The sequence below is a fragment of the Canis aureus genome, chromosome 35 (assembly GCF_053574225.1).
Source record: "Canis aureus isolate CA01 chromosome 35, VMU_Caureus_v.1.0, whole genome shotgun sequence".
NCBI classification, from domain to species: Eukaryota; Metazoa; Chordata; class Mammalia; order Carnivora; family Canidae; genus Canis; species Canis aureus.
In genome coordinates this window covers 7,699,035-7,721,552 of record NC_135645.1, presented here as the reverse complement: position 1 = coordinate 7,721,552, position 22,518 = coordinate 7,699,035, and the positions used below count along the sequence as shown (strand labels likewise).

Here is a 22,518-nt window from a genome sequence, read left to right as displayed (position 1 = left end):
CAGATTTACAGTCTGCCCATCTCTATCCCTATCCCACAATCCCATTAGTCTCATTAAAAAGTATGGAAATGTGGCATAGGTCAGCAAGTTCCTGTTTCACAGCATTCTCTATACATAAACCATACACAAAAACTGAGATCCTCCAGTCTCAGAACCTGCTGCTGACACTTAGAAAGCTCTGGCTTCACCAGCCTTGCTGTTTCTCCAAAACAGTAACTCACACTTCCAAATGAAGTCTAAAACAAGGGGCAGGCGGACAGGGTGCAAGAACTGATTTTCCCTACACCAGTGAAATGAATGTCACCTCATTTTCTCAATGCCATTCCCAATCAGCCATAAATTGATTTGTGAATCTCTGGATTCCCTTGAAGTTTTGTCCTAGTACCTGTGCCTTATAGTCATTTCACAATTAGCATTCTACAGGTACATGCAACAAGAGAGCATGCAATTCCTATGAGAAAATATTAGTGTTTTAACAACTCTGGAAAGGTCTGGTCGGAAAAGGAATGGAAACTTAATGAAAGTAAAGCTTTCAGTTTCATACACAAGCTCTCATCCACATAAATGCGAATGATCTAGAAATTGGCTAAATTCTAATAACCTAATTTTTAGGTGCAAGGAGATTAAACTACCTTGGGAACAGAGTAACTAAATTGCCACGTAGTCTTTGGTTTTAATACAACTAAATACTGCACAGTAATATGCAACTACTATTAATTATGTTCTCTTCATTAAAAAAATTGATGTAAAAAGTTTTATATGAGGAAATAAGTGATTCTCACTGATTTCTTTTCCTCTTTTCCAAACCTTGTATGTAAAAATTAAACCTAGCCAATCAGCTAAATTTTTGCCAACAGTATACCAAAAGGATTTATTATTAATATTTTAATCACAATCACCATAGACAGTCCTCTTTGAGTAAAATATCACACAATTCTACAGGAGGAACTGTATAGCTGTTAAGATATTTTTAATAACACTTGCATCTGGATGTGAACCAAAAAGAAATACTGGTTTCACCTTAGTAAGTAAAAATATTTCAGATATACAATTTAAATACATGATTTAAACTCGGGATGAATGCGGGGCGCAAGTGGGGGTGCAGTCAGTTAAACGCCTTACTCTTGGTTTAGGCTCAGGTCATGATCTTGGGGTCCTGAGATCCAGCCCCACTTCAGGCTCTGCCCTCAGTGTGAAGTCGGTTTGAGTTTCCCTCTCCTGCTCATGCTCTCCCTCTATCTAAAATAAATATATAAATCTTTAAAATAAATAAGTCGATATATAAACTTGGGATGAATGCTTACTTAATTCAACTAACGAGGCAAAAAATATTTTTATAAAATCAACTTTTGGGATGGCTGGGTGGCTCAGCAGTTGAGCGTCTGCCTTCCACTCAGGGCGTGATCCCTGCGGAGAGCCTGTTTCTCCCTCTGCCTATGTCTCTGCCTCTCTCTGTGTGTCTCTCATGAATAAATAAAATCTTTAAAAAAAAAAAAAAACAACTTTTAATTTCTGCTGGAGCCTTCACAAACCAAATAAAAACTATTCTTACTTGTATTATTATCATTACTATCAGTGCGAAGTTTACCTAATAACCATTATTTATGAAAAATAGGCTTAAACATACCAAAGATTAAACTAAAGGCTATTTAAAATACCTAAAGTTTTTATGTCATAGTTTAGTCCAAAAAATTTCCATTGTTTTTCAAAACCACGGAACCGTTGTTATAACTAGGATCAAGGGTGAGGCTTTTGAATCTACATAAAAAATTACTTTCTTTTTTAAGACTTTAATAGAAAGCATTTAAGTAAAAACCGTTAGTTTACTGCTCCCAAAAATAAATCCAACATTTTTAGATGAAGAGAAATTAGAAATTGTGCAATTAATAGACTGTAAAGTTAAATATCATTGCCAGTAACCAAATACTACTGCCTGCTGAACTTCAAGGGAACCTATTGTACATCAAATTTTTAAAAAGTGAACTCATTTACCCTCTCATCTCAGCACTTTCTCAACTTTCCCATTACAATTGACAATATAACTCAACGGTCAAGTCTTCCAGACCAACAACATCAGAATTTATTTTTAACTCCTGACTCCTTCCCAAACATTTCCCTTCAATCCAATCCAAAGTCCCGCCAGTTCCTCATTCACACTATCTCTCAAATGCATTATTTTCATACCACTTTCACATTTTATTTTATATTTCTTCATGATTCGCAACACACCCTACTGTCTCGCTAAAAGGGCTCTAATGTCTACTGTAATCCATTAACACAGCTGCCTAAATCACTTTCAAATATCTTGTTCATCAACATACAATAAATCCCAATGTCTCTTGAACTGCATCCAAACTCTTAGAGGCCCCCTCTGCTCTCCATCAGCTATGGTTAACACATTTCCCATATCCTATCTCTTATTTTCCTATTTAGGCCCCTTTAATTCAAATTTACCAATTTGCTTGGTAAGTACAAAAATTATCTACTTGCCATAGAAAAATCACCATCTCCGTGCCTCTGTCCATTCCTTCCATCTAGAATCCTTTATGCTTCTCTATGAATTCAAGTGATTGCCTCCTTTAACACCTGTCTTAAAACACATCGCAGCAAGTCTTTCTTTCCTCTCCAACCCGAAGGCCTCACCCCTGTATTCTTCATCCCTCTGAACAAAGCATTCTATTTGTATTTATAATCTTGCAGTCATCATGCTATTATTTTCATATTTTGTACCATACTGCTTCTACGACTAAATGATAAGCCATTGGGGCCATTAATTTCTCTACATATCTCTGTTTTGAACAAGGGTCCTTTATAAAACAGTAGCACTGTAACAAATGTTTAAGGATACTTCTTTCTTCTAAAATGTCCTTACAAAAAAAAAAAAAAAAAATCCTTACAGTTAAGATTGTCAAAAACACAGAATTAGCATTGAACTCCAATTTTTAAATGTTGACCCATATGAGAATAGAAAATTAAACACCTTTAACCTATGCACTTTACAAGAGTTACTCCATCCTCAGTCAACATCCACATTACCAAGAATTAAGGAGTCATTTTCAAAGGAAATCTTGGAAACAAAATGAAAAGTCCAAAAATTAACATTATAAGCCATTCTGTTTTGCTCTCTGAAATTGATCTAATAAAATAATTACCTAAAATTGATTTCAAGTGGTTTTTAAACTATATTACCAAGATGAAAAACATACAAACACTCCAGTACCACAAGAGGCTCTTAAGTAGCTATTATAAGATTTGCCTCATCATAGCTGAAAATTACCCCAGAATTTCAAAATATTCCTTTCAAATGACCCCATGAAGTGCTTAGAAAGCTTGACTCTTCTCTGAAAAATGCATCATCAGCCCCTTTCTTCACATATCCTGCATTCTGTACTAATCACAAAAATAAGTAACTTTAAAAAATGACCTGCTATTCAGCTACTACCTTAGACCACCCTGTTTCAGGCATGTCCAAAAGGCAACATGAATTGAAATCCTGAGCTCAATTAAAAGTGATAAGTTTATATTGCTTAAGGATATAATCAATTTCACATAACAGTATTTACATATTTTTTTAAAAAATCTCAGTTCTTTCCTTATCCTAGGCAGCAAAATAGTTTCTTTGCCCTCACTGTGCCCCCTTCTAGAGGAATAAGGAAACAAAGTAGATATTTTTGTCAAATTCTGGAAGTGCGGTTTAAATAAGCTGTCGCTAAATACCACATAAACATATCTACAAATAGAGATACTTTGGAACACTAGATACTTAGTATACCAAACACTTCAAGAACACAGACTATTAGCACAAATCTGGGACAAAGTACAGTCTAGCAACAACCCTGAACACAAGCTCAAATACCTTATTATGTCCCGGACTACAGCTTTCTGCAAAACCTGTGACAGAAAGGTCTAAATCCAGATTGTTATAACTAAATCCATAGTTTTCTCTAACTGCGGCAGGAAACCAATGCAAGAGTATTTTAAATACTATGGTAAATAGTCCTTAGAAGGGGGCCCTTGAACTCCAGATCATTGAACAAGTGCTGAATGCAAATGGCACCCCAAAACTGAACTTAATGATGAGTCAGTGACAATTAACATTCAACTTAGTATTTGGCAACCTGACAAGACAAACCTCAATCAAAACTTGGCCCTACTTCCAAGTTACCTTTTGATTAAACATAAATTATATAGTGGTAAATTGGTAATGTCAAAACGAGGAGGTTAAGAGATAACATTAAATCGTGTATCCAATTAAAACAATGCCTGTAGCAATACAACTGCTACTGGGTCTCTTATCAGCTCCCACCGACCCCTTTCTAAAGGGAGAACTCGAGGCTCTCCTCCAAACGTGAATACGAGTTACTGAGCAAGTTCATCTCCGGATTAAGAACAAATACTTTGTAGTCACACAGGCAACAAACAAATGTTAGGAGACTGTGACACAGTCCTTCTAGCAAGTACACGAAACTACGATAATCCCCGAGGCCTGAGCTGAAATAACCCTCCTTCTAAAAGACACGTACTCGGCAAATGTACATAATAATTTGAATCGTCTTGTCCTTCCCCCCCCTTTTTTTTTTCCGAAGGGATGAGCAACTATTTACTTTCATCGCCGTTTTAACATAGAAACAGTCAAGCACACTTGATAAGGCGGACGACTAACCGCACAAAAAGTGTAAGAAACAAGTTCCAAATCAAATCGTGCAAATAAAAAGCATATTCTCTCAATTCAAGGTTAATGAGACCGGGGGTGGGGGGTTGGGAGGTGGTGCGGGAGGAGAAAAAGAGGGAGCTGCCTAACCCTGGACTTAAGACAGGTTTTTGCCCTTTTCAATACCTCTGATTATTAGTATCAGGAGGTCTAATGTTTTAAGATCCTGGTTACTAAAGGTTTCTTATTTTAAGGGTGAGGTGGAGAAGGGGCGTAAAATAAAATCAATACTCACTGCTAACTTTCATGCTGCCAAAAGCTGAAGGCTGCTGCACTGGCTTGCAGCTCTCCGCAAAGGAGGTGGTTCTGGGCCGCCCTGACATGATCACTCTCTTCCCGAATCACCCTCTTTTCCTTCCTTCCTCCTTTTCTTCCTTTTGTTTTATGTTGGGGTGTTAGGTTAACGATAAATGCAGCATTAAGTTCTCCCACGAGAAGATTAAAAAAAAAAAAAAAAAGACTTCGTCCTCTTGGCTTTTCGCTCCTTTTGTATAATTAAAAAAACAAAAAAAAACAAAAAAAAAAACGAGTGATGTATTTCTCCTTCAAGACAGACCAGTTTGGATATTTAACATATAGATGATTTGGGGCTGGGGGGAAAAAAAATACAATTCTTTCCCCTCCGTTTCCTTGGAAGGGAGGAAGAAGGGGGAGGGGTCTTAAAAAAAATATCACGTGAAACGGGGGCAAATACTTGATTGAAAAGAAGTACTTTGAATATTATATTTTCCTCGGGGATTTTTTTTTCCGAGTCAATGAAGAAGGGAAGCGGCGGAAGGATCACGAGTCTCACGCTTGAAAAGAAGGGGGGATGGGAAGGAGGGAGGGAGAGGGAGGGGGTGGCTCGGTGATGCGACGGGAAACGCTGCGGCTCCGGCGGCGGCGGGATCCGGCGGGCTGGCGGCGGGGGCCCGGCGAGCTGGAGGGCGGCGGAGTCGCGAGTCAGTCAGAGGCGGGCGGTGGCGGCGGCTCCTCGTCTCATTGCGCCAGGAGCAGCTGCAGGCGGCGGCTGGATCCAGCGGCCATGGCGGCGGCGGCGGCGGAGGCAGCTCCCTTCAGACCCCAGGCGGCGGATCCTCGACTGCTCCCCATACGCCGGGGACATGGGAACCCGGCAACCGCTTCCGTCCCCGGGGGCCCCCTCCCCCGTCCGCGGCACCAGCGCGGCCGCCCTCCCGCCCCTCGCCTCTGCTCGGTGCCCGCTCAGGAAGTGTCCGCGCTTTGCCCCCAGCCCGGAGCCCTGTCAGCGGCTGTGGGGCCGGCTCCTCCTCGCTTCCTTCCTTCCTTCCTTTGTCACTCGGCCCGGGCGACGGCGGCGGCGGCGGCGGCGGCGGCGGCAGCACAAGCCTGCATTCGCCCGGGTCGGGGGCTGCTCTGTGTGAGGAGCGCCGTCTGCGCAGCCGCCTAGCTCTTCCCCACTCCCCCTCCCCCCTCCTACTCGTCCTCCGCCTCCTTCCTCCCCCACCCAGCCTTCCACCGCCCAGCGCCCCGCCACCCGCGTAACAGGCGTCTGGGAATCGCCGGCCGAGGTCCGCGCCCGCCCGCTTCGGCGACGGAACCGAGGCCGGAGGCACAGCCAATCACGGACGTCGGCTGCCTGCGGCTCCTCCCGGAAAAAGCCGATCGGCCCGAGGAACCAATTACAAAGTGTCGCCGGAAGTCCACGCCCAAAGAGCGGAAAGTGCCGAAGACCGCCGAGCGAGAAGAAGGTCGGGGCTCGTCCCGCGGCTGGCCAGCGGGGGAATCCGACAATGGCAGCGGCGGCCAATCACAGCCGCCGGCCCTCACCGAAAGGCTGGAGGAGTTAAGGACGGCGAAACCCGGAGTCACTGGTGAAACGGCGCGGCTGGGCGCCCCGGCCGCCTTCGTAATTGGCCGAAAACTCCGCTGGGAGTGTACCTGCTTCGGGGATTGGCGAGGCGACGGGGGCTTCCGACGACAGTCTGGCCAGTCAGGACGTCTCCTCCCTCGCCGAGGCGGGGAGAAGAAGAAAGAAAAGGGAGGACGTCTACAAAGCGCCTTCTCATTGGCCCGAAGCTTTGGAGCCGGAGTGGGGGCGAAAGGGAAAAGGAGGGAGGCCGAGGCCCGCAGCGGCAGCCAATCAGCGCTCAGGGCCGTCCAATCGCAAGACCTAGCTGCGCTGTGATTGGCCCTCCGCCTGCGGCGGCGGCGGCGGCGGCGGCGGCCTCAGGAGCTGAGGGGAGCCGCGCCGGGGTCGTGGCGGCCGGTGCGCCGGGCTGGTCTGCGGCCGCTCTCGGTCGTTGTGGAAACCGCAGCTGGCGTGCGCAGCGGGTCCGAAACTGCTGCGGTCGGCGGCGCCCGGCCCGGAGCGCTCAAGCGAACAGAGCGGCTGCAGGGGCTTCCCCCGCCCGCCGAGACTGCGCGCCGGAGCCTTCCGTCCGCCCCGGGAGAGCGCGGCCGAAGAACCAGCGTCTTCCCCGAAAGGGCCAGACGGGTGCGGGGCGCCTGCCCCGCCGGGCGCGAGCCCCCTCAGACGCTGAAGTAGGAGGAAAGCTTACGGACAGGCAGCGCCCCCGGGCGCCCGCGCCCTGCCCTGCCCTGCCCAGCGGCGGGGGCCTTTGATAACGTGAGGCCGCCCGCGCCTGCCGTGCGCAGCCGGGCTGGGCCTTCTGGAAACGCCCCTGAGAAATGAGCTCATGCTGGATGCGCGCGCTCCTTGGGCGCGACGGCCCGGCGCAGAGCGAGCCCCGAGAACAGGTATGGGGAGATGCCGTCGGGCCGGATATCCTGAAGCCTCCGAGGAAGCGGGGATTCAGAAGAGCCCGTGGCTTTCTGCCCTTTGGAACTAGGGCAGGCCGTAAGAGTACTAGTTACGTAGGTTTCACACAGAAGCCCGCGTGCATTGTTCGGCCGAGAACCAAATTCCTTAGGTTTGCCTGGGGACCGTGAGGTATGGCTAAGCCAGGATAGCAAAAAAAAAAAAAAAAAAAAAAAAAAAAAAGGAGATAGAATGGACAGTTGCCATCCTGACCGTAATCCCGTGGTGCCTGTAATTTCCACCTGCAGAGTCATCCTTTTTGTGAAGATACTATCTCCAGAAAGCACATGTGAAAATACTCCTAGTCCATCAGATTACCTCGCCGCTGCTTTGAAAAACTCGCGAGGGACTTGGAACAAAGTAAGCTTTGATGGGAGACAGGAAAAGTCCAGATAGGGTTTACAGACTCAAATGCCTACGGGGCCCGGAAAAAGAAAGCAAATGAATGAAACTGGCCTGGTGTGAAACAATGAAGAGTAATAAGAAATATGGCAAATTAGTGCCCATGCTATAACTGAAAAGAGCGGCTGTTAAGCACCAGCGGATTGTTGCCCACAGGGATGTGGGTCCAATACTCTGAGATGACGACCCCCCCCCCCCGCCCAGAGAAACCCTAAAACGATTTTTGTGCGAGATCTCTGGATTTTTAAGTGTTAGCAGCCAATATTCAGAACCCTGCAGGCCAAACTCAAAATATCCAGGTGAAGACCTGGCCAACATGCAGTCGATTTGTAATATTAAACCTGAGCATAGCTTTTATAGCCAATAGAGTCTCTTGTTCTTTGCAATTAAAAGAAAACATAAGGTCTCTGGATGTCACAGAAATGGATAAAAATGTTAAAAGCAAATGCAGTGCATGGCAATTTTGTCAGATGAATGTTATCTCTCTGTGGCATTATGAAAGACCTTTGGCTCTAGTACCTAAAATGTTGTGAAGCGAAGCTTTGAATCCTGCCTTCCTCTTTACTCCCTACTCCTACTTCCAGTTATACCAGAGGAAAGTGAGTAACAAATGTTTAGGTTATACAAATTGGAAACACGGCTGTTCTTCTACATACAATAAAGTAGAAAAATAGTCAAACTTAAGGTTGTAATTAATAGCTTTACTGTTACTGCCTTCAAGTATTTTGAATTGATGCTGTTTAAAAAAAAAATCTGACCCAAAGAGAGAAATTTTATAGAAAAAAAAGAAAAGTATTTCAATCTAGAATTAGGGCTTAAGAAGGAAGAAGTTTATGAAATAGAGCTACTGAAATTAACATTCAGTGTTTCTCTGAACTAACAAACTCTTGCTTTATCTTCCCACCTGATGTTAACCACTTAACAGTTTATAATAATTTTAATATTTGATATATACTGAGTGTTTACAATGTGCCAAGCACTGTTCTTAAGAGCTTCACACATATTATCTCAAATTCATAGTACTATGATGTAAGTACTGTTACCACCTCCACTTTTCAGATGGGGAAATTCCAGAAGGGTTTACTAACTTAACCTAAAGTCCATGTAGCTAAAGTAACAGCTAGATTTCAGATGTCCTGTTCCTAGGCTCTATTCTCTTTCAAACACAGTCCTCACCTCTTCTGGTCTTTTTTACTTTATCTTAAAGTCTAAGCCTTACATCTTGAACTATGTGTGACTTGTGAACATATCTCTGGTTTCCTCCAGGGCTCATCAAATGCTTCCTTGCAGAGATCTGTGATTCTGAGCCACAGTAACAGTAAACCAAAGGATTAGAAAAAGACAAATGTAGGAAAGCTGAGTGATGTAGTAGAAAAAAAGAGGTTGATGAATGTGGCCACAAGATAATAGTCATGAATTAAAATGCACAATGAACTAACTTTTGTAGTAATAAGAAATTTGTATAGCAGTTTGCAGTTAGGAAGTACTACTTGAAACTATTCTGTTTTTACTGTACACTACAGTAAGTGACTTGCTTAAAATTACTTAGCTGCCTTTTTTTTTTTTTAAAGATTGTATCTATTTATTCATGAGATACAGAGAGAGCAGAGACATAGGCAGAGGGAGAAGCCGGCTCCCCTCAAAAAGCCCAAGGCAGGACCCAATCCCAGATCCCCGGATCATGCCCTGAGCCCAAGGCAGACATCCAACCCCTGAGCCACACAGGCGTCTCACTTAGCTGCATTTTTAAAAAAGATTTATTTATTTAGAGTGCCTGCATGAGCAGGGGTATAGGGGAGGGAGAAGGAATCTCAAACAGGCTTCCTGCTGAGTACAGAGCCCAACTCAGGGCTGAATCTCATGACCTTGAGATCATGACCTGAACCAATATCAAAAATCAGGTGCTTAACTGACTGAGGCACCCAGGCACCCCACTTAGCTGCATTTTTAATTGAAACTAGAAGAAAATATAAGCAGGTTTAAGAATGAAGGTAGCAAATAGAATATGAGATAGTTTAATTAGATGAACTCAGAGTCAACCATTCCAAATAGAAGTCCACAAGGAAACTCTTCTTTGTAATACCTTATTTATTTAGTCAAAATATATTAAACACCTCAATGTTGATGTTTAAGGAAAAATAAATTGAAGAAAAATTTTAAAAAGGAAAAATAAATTTATATTCATTGAGTACCTATTTAAATTTTCTCAAAACCCCAAGAGATAGGTGTTATTAGCCCTTCTTTTAATACATGGAGGAAAAAATAAGTACTCAAGGTCACGTTATAAGTAAATGACAGAGCTGGAGGGGCTACCTGGGTGGCTCAGTTGGTTGAGTGTCCAATTCTTGATTTCAGCTCAGGTCATGATCTCATGGGTCATGGGACTGAGCCTTGTATCAGGCTCCGTGCTCAGCAGGGAATCTGCTTGAGGATTCTCTCTCTTGGCCCCTCCCCCCATTCGCTTTTGTGTGTGCGTGCTTGTCTGCACTCTTTGTCTCTCTCTCTCTCTCTCTCTCTCTCTCAAATAAGTAAATCTTAAAAAAAAAAAAAAATACTGGCAGAGCTGGGATGGGATTTATACCTCAGTCTCTTTCTGCTAGATTACTCTGCCCTCCATGAAAAAGTAATGTTTATCTCATTTACATAGAAATATCCATGCAAGCACACAGGTGTCTGGAAATACTAATTTTGATGGCATTTTGGATGATCTTTATTATCTCTATGCTTTCCAGTATTATCTTCATTTTCCACTTTTACATAAGCAAAACACTTAAGGAAAAACAAAGGTAGGATTGCAGAAGAACCAAAGAAAAAAATGAAATTTCTCAATTTGATTAGGAATTAATAAACCGAAACTTACAGAGGCACCCTTAGTCAAAATTTTGATAAGTGTTCCACAGGAAAATAACAGGAAAAATAAGTAGCAGATGCTAGACAGGGATTCAAGGTGGCAATTTCAGGGCTGAGCAGAAGAGGGAACTAAAAAGGGGGCATCTATAGAGGTTCTGAAGCAATAGCTGAAGTCTGCCCCTCCCTAGGTAGTAGGTTTCGATGTCATTACTGACACTGCCATGTAAAGGAGTCAATGTTATGTCTAAGAGAGATGAAGCAACCTATTGACTATACTGGAAAGCATCAGCAGGAAAATAATTTGGCAGTAATATCAAGAGCCATTTTAAAAATTGTGCCCTTTTTAAAAAAAGTTTTTATTTAAATTTCAGTAATTTAATATACTGTGTAAAATTAGTTTCAGGTATACAATATGATGATTCAGTGCTTCCACACAACATACCGTACTTATCACAAGTGCACACCTTAATCCCCACCACCTATATAACCCATCCCCCCCACCTCCCTTCTGTTAACCATCTGTTTCTTCTCTATAGTGAAGAGTCTGTTTCTCAAGTTTGCCTGTCTCTCTTTTTTCCCTTTGCTCATTTGCTTTCTTTCTTAAGTTCCACATATGAGCAAAATCTATGGTATTTGCCTCTAACTTATTTCACTTAGCATAATACTCTACCCTCCATCCACATCATGGCATATGGCAAGATTTCATTCTTTTTGATGGCTGAGTAATATTCCATCCTATATATACCACATCTTTATCCACTCATTAGCCAACAAACACTTGACTGTTTCCATAATTGGCTATTGTAGATAATGTCACTATATTCATCAGGGTGCATGTATGCCTTTGAATTAGTATTTTTGTATTCTCTGGGTAAATACCTAGTAGTGCAATTGCTGAATGGTAGCATAGTTCTATTTTTAACTTTTTGAGGCATGTCTATTTTGTTTTCCAGAGTGACTGTACCAGTTTGCATTCCCAAAAATGCTCTTTCCCTTTTCTCCACATCCTCACCAACACTTGTCGTTTCCTTTGTTGTTGATTTTAGCCATTCTGACAGAAGTGAAGTGACATCGCATTACAGTTTCGATTTGCATTTCCTTGATGATTAGTGATGTTGAGCATCTTTTCATGTGTCTGTTAGCCATCTGGATACCTACTTGGAAAAGCATGTACTCATGTCTTCTGCTTATTTTTTAATTGGATTATTTTTTGGATGCTGAGTTTTATAAGTTCTTTACAGATTTTGGATGCTAACCTTTTATAGGATCTGTCATTGGCAAATATCTTCTCCCATTCTGTAAAGTGCCATTTAGTTTCATTGATTTCTTTTGCTGTGCAAAAGCTTTTTATTTTGATGAAGTCCCATTAGTTTGTTTTTGCTTTTGTTTCCCTTGCCTCAGGAGACATATCTAGAAAGAAGTTGCTACAGCCAATATCAAAGAAGTTACTGCCCGTATTCTTTTCTAAGATTTTTATGGTTTCAGGTCTCACATTTAAGTTTTTCATTTGTTTCTGTGTGGTGTAAGAAAAAAATTAAAAAATGCATTGCATTTGCATGTTGTTCTCCAGTTTTCCCAGCACCAATTTATTGAAGAGACTGTTTTTTTCCCATGGGATATGCTTTCCCGCTTTGTTGAGGATTAATTGACCATATATTTGTGGTTCATTTCTGGATTTTCTGTTCTGTTGTTCTGTGTGTCTATTTTTGTGCCAGGATCAGACTGTTTTGATCACTACAGCTTTGTAATATAACTTAAAGTCCGGAATTGTGATTCCTCCAGCTTTGCTTTGTTTTTTCAAGTTTGCTTTAGCTATTTGGGGTCTTTTGTGGTCCCTACAAATTTTTGGATTATTTGTTCTAGCTCTGTGAAAAATGCTGGTGGTATTTCAATGAAGATTGCATTAAATGTGGAGATTGCTTTGGGTAGTATAGACATTTCAACAGTATTTGTTCTTCTGATCCATGAGCATGGAATGTCTTTCCTTTTCTTTGTATTATCTTGAATTTCTTTCCTCAGAGTTTAATAGTTTTCAGAGTACTTTCACCTCTTTAGTTAGATTTATTCCTAGGTATCTTATGGTTTTTGGTGCAATTGTAAATGGGATCAATTCTTTGATTTCTCTTCCTGCTGCTTCATTATTGATGTATAGAAATGCAACAGACTTCTGTGCATTGATTTTCTATCCTGTGACTTTATTAAATTTAATTATCAGCTCTAGTAGATTTTGTTTTGTTTTTTTTTAGTTCTAGTAGATTTTTGATGGAATCTTTCGGTTTTCTATATTTAGTGTCATGTCATCTGCAAGTAGTGAAAGTTTTAGTTTTTTCTTGTCAATATGGATGCCTTTTCTTTTTGTTGTCTGATTGCTGTGGCTAGAACTTCCAGTGCTGTGTTAAATAACATGGTCAGAGTGGACAACCCTGTCTTATTCCTGACCATACAGGAAGGACTCTCACTTATTCCCCATTTAGTATATTAGCTGTGTGTGTGTATATATATATATATATATATATATAAAATAAAGGATATATATATCCTTTATTGTGTTGAGGTTTGTTCCCTCTAAACCTCTTTTATTGAGAGTTTTTGTTGTGAGGTTGTACTTTGTCAAATGCTTTTTTTTTAAGATTTTATTTATTTATTCATGAAAGACACAGAGAGAGAGGCAGAGACATACGCAGAGGGAGAAGCAGGCTCCCTGCTGAGAGCCCAATGCGGGACTGGATCCTAGGACTCCAGGATCATGACCTGAACCCAAGGCAGATGCTCAACCACTGAGCCACCCAGGAGTCCCGGTTAAATGCTTTTTCTGCATCTATTGAGATGATCATATGGTTCTTATCCCTTTTTAAATTAATGTGGTATGTTTTATTGAACCACACTTACAACCCAGAAATAAATTCCACTTGATCATGGTGAGTGATTTTTTTTTAAATATTTTGTTGGATTTGGTTTGCTAGTATTTTATTGAGAATTTTTACATCCATGTTCATCAGGAACATTGGATTGTAGTTCTCTTTTTCTTTTTTTTAGTGGAGTCTTTATATGGTTTTAGTATCAGGGTATTGCTGGCCTTATAGAATGAATTTGGGACTTTCCCTTCCTTTTCTATTTTTTGGAACAATTTCAGAAGAGAAGGTATTAACTCTTCTTTAAATGTTTGGTAGAGGGATCCCTGGGTGGTGCAGCGGTTTGGCGCCTGCCTTGGGCCCAGGGCGCGATCCTGGAGACCCGGGATCGAATCCCACGTCGGGCTCCCGGTGCATGGAGCCTGCTTCTCCCTCTGCCTATGTCTCTGCCTCTCTTTCTCTCTCTCTCTCCTCTCTCTCTCTCTCTCTGACTATCATAAATAAATAAAAATTAAAAAAAAAATAAAAAAAATAAATGTTTGGTAGAATTCACCTGTGAAGTCATCTGGTTCTGGACTTTTATTTGTTGGGAGTTTTTTGATTACTGATTCAGTTTCTTTGCTTGTTATAAATCTATTGACGTTTTCTATTTTCTTCCTATTCCATTTTTGGTAGTTTATATGTTTCTAGGAATTTATCCATTTCTTCTAGGTTGTCCAGTTTGTTGGCATATGGTTTTTCATAATATTCTCTTAAAATTGTTTGTATTTCTGTGGTGTTGGCTGTGGTTTCTCCTTTCTTATTTGTGATTTTATTTGGGTCCTTTCTCTTTTCTTTTTGACAAATCTGGCTAGAGGTTTCTCAATTTTATTATTTTTTTTCCAAAGAACCAGCTCCTGTTTTCATTGATCTGTTCTATTGTTTTTTTAGTTTCTGTATCATTAATTTCTGCCCTAATCCTTATTATTTCCTTCCTTCTGCTGCCTTTAGGCTTCATTTGTTTTTCTTTTTCTAACTCCTGTAGGTGTAAAGTTGGGTTCTTTATTTGAGATTTTTCTTGCTTCTTGAAATATCTGTGTTGCTATATACTGCCCTCTCAGGATGACTTTTACTGTGTCCCAAGGGTGTCAGAAGTGTTGTGTTTTCATTTTCATTTGTTTCCAAGTATTTTTTTTTTAGTTTCTTCTTTGATTTCCTGGTTGACTCATTCATTGTTTAGTAGAGTGGTATTTAACCTCCATGTATTTTTGGTCTTTCCAGACTTTGTCTTGTGGTTGACTTCTAGTTTTATACTTTTGTAGTCACAAAAGGTGCCTGGTATGGCTTCAGTCGTCTTGTGTTTGTTGAGGCCTGTTTTCTGATGTAATATGTGGTCTGTTCTGGAGAATGTTTCATGTGTACTTCTTTTTTTTTTTTTTCCTTTTTTTTTTTAAAGATTTATTTATTTATGATAGACACAGAGAGAGAGAGAGAGGCAGAGACACAGGCAGAGGGAGAAGCAGGCTCCATGCCGGGAGCCCGATGAGCCCGATGTGGGACTCGATCCTGGGTCTCCAGGATCGCACCCTGGGCCAAAGGCAGGTGCCAAACCGCTGAGCCACCCAGGGATCCCCCGTTTCATGTGTACTTGAAAAGAATGTGTATTCTGCTGTTTTATGGATGGAATGTTCTGAATATATCTGTTAAGTCCATCTGGTCCAGTATGTCATTCTAAGCCATTGTTTCCTTGTTTATTTTCTGTTTGGATGATCTGTCCATTGATGTTAGTGGGGTGTTAAAGTTCCCTAGTATTATAGTATTATTATCAATTAGCTCCTTTATATTTGTTATTGATTGTTTTATATATTTGGGTGCTCCTATTTGGGGTGCATAAATATTTACAACTGGATTGTCCCCTCTATCTCCTTTGTCTCTTGTTACAGTCTTTGATTGATTGATTGATTGATTGGTTTTGAGACAGAGAGAGCAGGAGAGGAGGGGCAGAAGGAGAGGGAGAGGGAAAATCTCAAGCAGGCTCCCTGCTCAGTGTGGAGCCTGACATGGGGCTTAATCTCACAACCCTGAAATCATGACCTGAGCCAAAATCAAGAATTGGACACTTAAATGACTGAGCTACTAGGCACCCCACAGTCTGTTTTAAAGCCTACTTTGTCCAATATAAGTATTGCTATTCCAGGTTTCTTTAGACATCCATTTACATGATAAATATTTTTCCACCCCTCACTTTCAATTTGCAGATGTCATTAGGTCTAAAATGAATCTCTTAAAGGCAGCATATAGACAGGTTTTGTTTTTTTATTCATTCTGACACCCTATGTCTTTTGATTGGCATGTTTAGTCCATTTACATTCAAGTAATTATTGATAGATATGTATTTATTGCCATTTTATTACTTGTTTTGTCATTTCTGGAGGTTTTCTTTTTTTTAAGATTTTATTTATTCATGAGAGACAGAGAGAGAGAGACAGAGAGAGAGAGAGAGAGAGAGAGAGGCAGAGACACTGGCAGAGGGAGAAGCAGGCTCCATGCAGTGAGCCTGACATGGGACTCAATCCCAGGTCTCCAGGATCACACCCTGGGCTGAAGGTGGCCACCCGGGCTGAGCCACCTGGGCTGCCCTCTGGAGATTTTCTGATATCTTCTTGTCTTGGTCACTTTTAGTCTATGATTTCCAACTCAGAGTCCCCATTAATGAAAGTTGTACTCTTTATTAACAATAAAAGTTGGGCAGCCCGGGTGGCTCAGTGGTTTAGCGCCTGCCTTCTGCCCAAGATATGATCCTGGAGACCCGGGATTGAGTCCCATGTCAGGCTCCCTGCATGGAGCCTGCTTCTCCCTCTGCCTCTTGCGCACGTTCTCTCTGTGTCTCTTGTGAATAAATAAATAAAATATTTTTTTAAAAAAGTTAACTCCTTTGAGGCACCCTGGCAGATGTTTGGGGCACATTATATAATAGATGAAATTTTTCTCTATTTTACTAATGAGAAAACTGAGGAACAAGAAAAGTAACTTGTTCAAGTTTATACAGAGAGTGGTTTTCAAGCCTATAGCTTAACTCTTATGTCCTTGCCCTGGAAATTTCTCCTAGAAAATCACTCAAAAGAAACAATCTAGAAGAAGCTTCACTTAAATTCATTTAGAGTTCATTTATTCAGCTCTTCATCTCTTTGTAGGGCACTGTGCCAGACCTAAGAATACAGAAATATGGAGATAAATAAAAGCCATTCAGAGAGGACTGCTGTCTTGTTCCAGTCTTAGAGGAGCTTTTGTGGAGTGGAGACATGTAGACAGACAACATCATAATGTCATCTGGGCAGCTATGGTAGCATGGGAGAGAGATGTCTCTTAGATCATTTTCTAAGTTATGTTTAAACTACTGGTCTCCAAAATTGGGTATATGTACCGAGATGTTTTACAATATAATATTTTATAGTGTTAGAACTGGGTGCCTAACTGGCTCATTTGGTAGAGATTGTGACTCTTGATCTCAGGGTTGTAAGTTCAAGCCACACATTGAGCATGGAACCTACATAAAAAAAAAAAAAAAAAAAAGACAATGAGCTTCTAATATTTATAGTGTTAGAACTATTAAACGTATTTTTATATTTAAAAAGTAAGAAATTGCCTTTCTGAAGGTTAATTAACGGGTAGATACTGGTGACCTCCTCATACTGTATGTCAGAAGAAGACACGGCTTCATGCTACGGCTATCCTAAAGGAAGAGGGAATCCACAGCCTTGAAGGGGTTGTAAATACAAGGTGCCCTCTTGCTTTTTTAAATCTTCACCAATATATGGCATTTTATTTGTGCTTAATTAAGTGGATTTTCAGTCATATTTGACTTTTAACTAAATCAGCTCTCACAGGTTGAAATCATTCTTACAAATATAGATGACAGATTTTACTAACAGTGCAAGAGTAAGTGAACAAACAAAATAGCAAAGTTGATGTTCTCCTACTCTTGGCAGGAACTCTCCATAATTCATATCATTAGGTAAAAACAATATGACCTAATCAAATTTGACAAGAAATGGGCCCTAATATTTTGAAATTCTTGGGAGGAATTTTGGAAGTATGAAATTACCATCCACTATAGGTAAAGCTTACCCTAAATTTAAGTATGATTGAGATGTAGCTAATGCCAGTGTGAAGTCTTCACAATTATCAATACAGTTACTAGTTTTGAAGGAGTTGAGAACAAAAATGTTTGAGGCCTTAATTAAAAATCCATTTTTAAATATTGCTTATTATACCTTATCCTTTTTATTCTTGTATATCTTATATATGTATATCACATTAGGTCAAGAGTATATGTTTTATAAATATGCAGATTATATTGGAGCTGATATTAAAACTTTTTTTACTAGTAGGGTATAAGATCAAAAATGTTTGTGGGCAATTATTTCAAACAAAGTTCAGTTTTCCAGATGGGTAAAGGGAGGAACATACCAGACAAAGAGAAGAGGTTATACAATACCAAAAATATATGTAGCAAGGTATTCAGAAAGCTGGAGGTAAGCTTATAAGCTTACCATATAAGATACGGACCTAGAGAAAATAAGGGAAAACAATATCGGATAATAGAGATGTAGTTATGTAAATTATATTAAGCCCATATTTTCAACCAGTAACAATGTAAAGACTAATTGCAACTCAGAAACAATATATGTTACCATATTTGGTAACACCAATTCTAAATGCGTGTAGATTAGGATCAAGATTGAAAAGGAAAACAGAAATTGGAATAATTTTGTTAATATATTAGCATATTTAATTATAGATGAAAATATTAACCTTAAATGTTTTCATTTAATATTTTTATAATACATTTGTTTGGTTTTAATGGAAATTCATCCCCAAACTAATTCATTTCTTCACTGTGATTCACATATTCCTCAGAAAGCCTCTGATTACAAGGAATTCTTAACAAAGGCTCCAAATTTCTCAGCAAAGCTATCCAACATTTTTGACAACATTTTTACTGATAATCTTTTGTAATGTGAGTTAAATAAAACTAGCCAATGTCTACTAAGTACATACTGTATGCAAGACATCTGTTAGACACCTGATATAAAGAGGTACATGAGCCAGCCACATGAGGGGCTCTGTGCCCTTGGGGAGCTTATCCTCTAGGGAAACAAACACATGGAATGTTAAATAAATAATTATTTAAAATCACATTTGAATCCATAAAAAATTTATGAGGCAGAACATAATTTGCTCAAACTAATTGCTTATGCTGTCCTATTTATACTAGGTGAGTGGAAAACACTTCAATCTAAAGTGGATCTTAAAGGATGAGTACTAGGATTTGAAGATGAAGAAAAGAGAGAGGAGGTAAATTATTTTCCACCACTTCATTTCTAACCCACCAGACAAACCCCCTTCTTAGTAAACTCTGAGGTGGGTGGAGCTGTCAGAGCAATTAAAAGCAATGTGAGTCTGTTCTTCTGACTTTGGAAAAACCAGTCTGGCTAGAACAGAAAGCTGATAGAGGAGACTAATGGAAGATAAGGTTGAAAAGTCAGTTTGGGGCTGGATTTGACAGAGCTTTGAATGTTCCACCAAGAAATCTGGGCTTTGTCTTGTAGACAATGGAGAATTATGGGAGGTATTTTAGCAGATATAAGACATTGTCACTGTAGGAAAGCCTCTGAGAGAACACACTTGTATGGATGTTGAAATGTCCTCAGTAAAAAGCACATCATACTTGGATGTGCTTGTTCCAACCAATGAGGTTTGCCCAAATGGAAAAGTAATGGGTAACTACCCAAAAAGAAGGACCATGTTTGAAATATTGCCATTGTGGGGATCCCTGGGTGGCGCAGTGGTTTAGCACCTGCCTTTGGCCCAGGGTGTGATCCTGGAGACCTGGGATCGAATCCCACATCGGGCTCCCAGTGCATGGAGCCTGCTTCTCCCTCTGCCTATGTCTCTGCCTCTCTCTCTCTCTCTCTCTCTCTCTGTGACTATCATAAATAAATTAAAAAAAAAAGAAATATTGCCATTGTGAAGTAGACTCTGGTTATATTAAAAGTTTCATATCAAGCCTTTGACAGATCATATATTAATACTCTAATTTTAGCATCCAAAGGACTTTTTACTATCTAAATGTAAAAGGAGAATAAACCCTTGATGTTTTTTTTCTGCTTATAACACATACTTGTGTTGTTAATATATTATTATTGATTCGATTATTTTGAGATGTTTTAAAAATAGTATTTTTATTCCATTTCTATTCACATTTTTTGAGAAAAGCTTTGACAAGTGTAAGTATATTCACATGAATTAATATAAAACAATATGTGTTGATTGAATACTTTTACTTAAGCATACTTCTTTACAACAAATTTTAGGCAATTCAGCCTTGTTTTATGTGCATTAAAATGTAATAGTGTCTGCCTTTGGTTCAGGGCATGATCCTGGAGTGCCGGGATCAAGTCCCACATCAGGCTCCCTGCATGGAGCCTGCTTCTCCCTCTGCCTATGTTTCTGCTCCACTCTCTGTGTATCTCATGAATAAATAAATAAAATCTTTTAAAAAAATGTAATAGATATATGTCTGAGAAGTTCTCATTCAGAACAAAAGCTTGGGAGCTCATTAGCCAGCATCAAATCAGAAATGGTCAAAATTTTCTTCTTCATATGGACTCACATTCCAGAATAGAATAAAAATCTTTAGGTTTTTATATAATAGTGATGGTAAATGTGAAAGCTACAAAAAAAATGGCATTCTGTTTCTTGGCTATTGAATATCTTGACTTGGAGGGGGAAAAACTTGAAAAAAAATTTAAAGCCCCATGGATTATCCAAAAAGAGATTCCAGAATGCAGAGTGTCCGTCTCCCTCATTTGGTTGTGGCCATCAAGACGGCCATCATTGCTCTGACTGACTTCATTGCTGTACCTGTAGGATGGAATTCTGAAAGGAAATGGGAGAAAAAGCACAAAGCTCCAAGGAATATGTGTTCCTGTGTAATATCCCCACCAGAGTAATAGGAAGTGCCAAATATCAAACCAGAAAGGATTTTTGTGAGAGATTTATAGTTCAGTTTGTAAACCCATTAATATTTCACTGTTTGTTGTTCATTATTTTTATAACATATTTTTTATTCATTAGTAGTGTCTAATACTTGAAGATAAAAGTAATAATCTAGGGAGAATGACCAATATTTCCTTAAATAACTCTTAGTACTCTTTTGAGAGCACCTGGTAGTCTCAGAAAAGTACTAACTCAGATAGTTTGTAGACCACAATTTTAAACAAAGGTCAGTTTTCCAATGGGTAAAGGAAAAGCCATACCAGGCAAAGAGAAGAGATTGTGCAATGCGAGAAGTGTATTTAGGGAAGTATTCAGAGAGCTGAAGGTAGCTTGAAATTATGCATATAAGATTAGCATGTAAGATACAGACCTAGAGAAAAATAGGGAAAACAGTATCAGAGAATAGAGATGTAGTTAGGTAAATTATATTAAGTCCATATTATGGAGCCAGTAAAAACTCGGGTTGGTTTTTTTTTTTTCTTTTTGAGGAATAAGCAAGTCTGAGACCGTTGAGTATATCTTCCTGTCAGTATTCTCCTTGCTCTAAACTTTTCTGAGAATTTGAATACAGTTTTCCCATTTAGTCGTCTTTATCAAAAATGATCCAATTATCCTAATTTTTAACCATTAAACTCTTGGCTGTGATTTTATAAATTTTATAAATTTTGCTGCTCTGTGTTGGAAAACATATGAAAAGACCCAAAATTGAATATCCTGATTCCACTAGGAAGTGTTTATTGTGTGTCTACTGTGTGCCTAGAACTATGCCAGATATGGTGGGAAAACACATTTGCTTGCAGCCAATTGAAAAAACTGCTGTATATGTTTTAAAACCTAACTATGGTCTGTTTATTTGCATTTTTAAAATATTTTCAAGGTCAAAGGGTATGGGCCTTTTTAGAATTAAAAATAAATCTCTTACAGAGCCAAGTCAGCTGGAACTCTAAGTAAGTAAACTATTCTTTGGAGGCTAAGCTTTTAATCTGGCATGAAAGGAGTTAAAGTGAAGGACTTTTAAGTGCCAAAGTAGCCATCCAGTGAAAAATATTACCAGGAGTCACCCAAAGAGGACATACACATGGTTTACCTTTATATCTAACTTTCTTCCCACATAAATGAAACTACACGAAGATGCAAAGCATTTCTCTTGATCTCAGTTGATGTACACATGGTAGGGACTCAGTGTTGGCAAAATGAGCAATATGATTGTATTTGAAAAGTGAGACTTAATTATAATTATTAAAATTACAATTTTATCGAATATTTGCATATGGACAAGGATTCAGAGGAAATGTCTAAAAATAAAAAGTTTGATTCATTTATTGGTTTTCTGAATTTTTGTGACATTTTAAATGTTTTCATTATTGTTGCTATAATATAGAGTATCATTTTTTTAAATTAAATACCATTCAGATATATCAGAGAAGCACAGTGGGACAAAGCTCTGTCTACAACTGGGATTCAAACATGTTTTGACATATCTATCAAATTGGTGAGTTTAGGCAGCCAAGAGGTTATTTGCATAAGGGTTTTAGGAGAAAGATTGTCAAGAAGCGTGAGTACCACTGACAAGGAAGTTTCGCTAGGCTACTTTTACTCCATTTGCACTGCTACAGTGCACTAGGCCAGTGTCCCAATTGGTCAATGCCCATGTCATCCTATATCTTGGATGTCACTCTTGGATTAAGGGGATAATGTCTTACCTATCAAGAAGATTCGTTCTCGGGGATCCCTGGGTGGCTCAGCGATTTAGCGCCTGCCTTTGGCCCAGGGCATCCCATGTCAGGCTCCCTGCATGGAGCCTGCTTCTCCCTCTGCCTGTGTCTCTACTTTTCTCTCTCTCTCTCTCTCTCTGTCTCTCATGAATAAATAAATAAAATATT

The 22,518-nt window shown here is 39.8% G+C and overlaps 1 protein-coding gene and 1 pseudogene across 4 annotated transcripts in view; one reads left to right on the top strand and one right to left on the bottom strand.

Annotated features, from left to right (window-relative positions):
• Window positions 1-5,524, bottom strand: part of GSK3B (glycogen synthase kinase 3 beta) — a 203,357-nt gene extending 197,833 nt beyond the window's left edge. Inside the window, exon 1 of one of the 3 annotated variants that reach the window (XM_077884304.1) lies at window positions 4,947-5,524. In XM_077884304.1, the coding sequence (XP_077740430.1) occupies window positions 4,947-5,034 (88 nt within the window). In that variant the 5' untranslated portion in view covers window positions 5,035-5,524. The remainder of the gene's footprint in view (window positions 1-4,946) is intronic. The other 2 variants (XM_077884302.1, XM_077884303.1) reach the window with 2 other exon arrangements.
• A 2,325-nt stretch (window positions 5,525-7,849) lies between these two features.
• LOC144305467 (large ribosomal subunit protein eL32 pseudogene) overlaps window positions 7,850-22,518 on the top strand; it is a 62,052-nt pseudogene continuing 47,383 nt past the window's right edge. Inside the window, exons 1-2 of the transcript XR_013372475.1 lie at window positions 7,850-8,191; window positions 18,852-18,931. The product of XR_013372475.1 is annotated as a large ribosomal subunit protein eL32 pseudogene (transcript). The remainder of the gene's footprint in view (window positions 8,192-18,851; window positions 18,932-22,518) is intronic.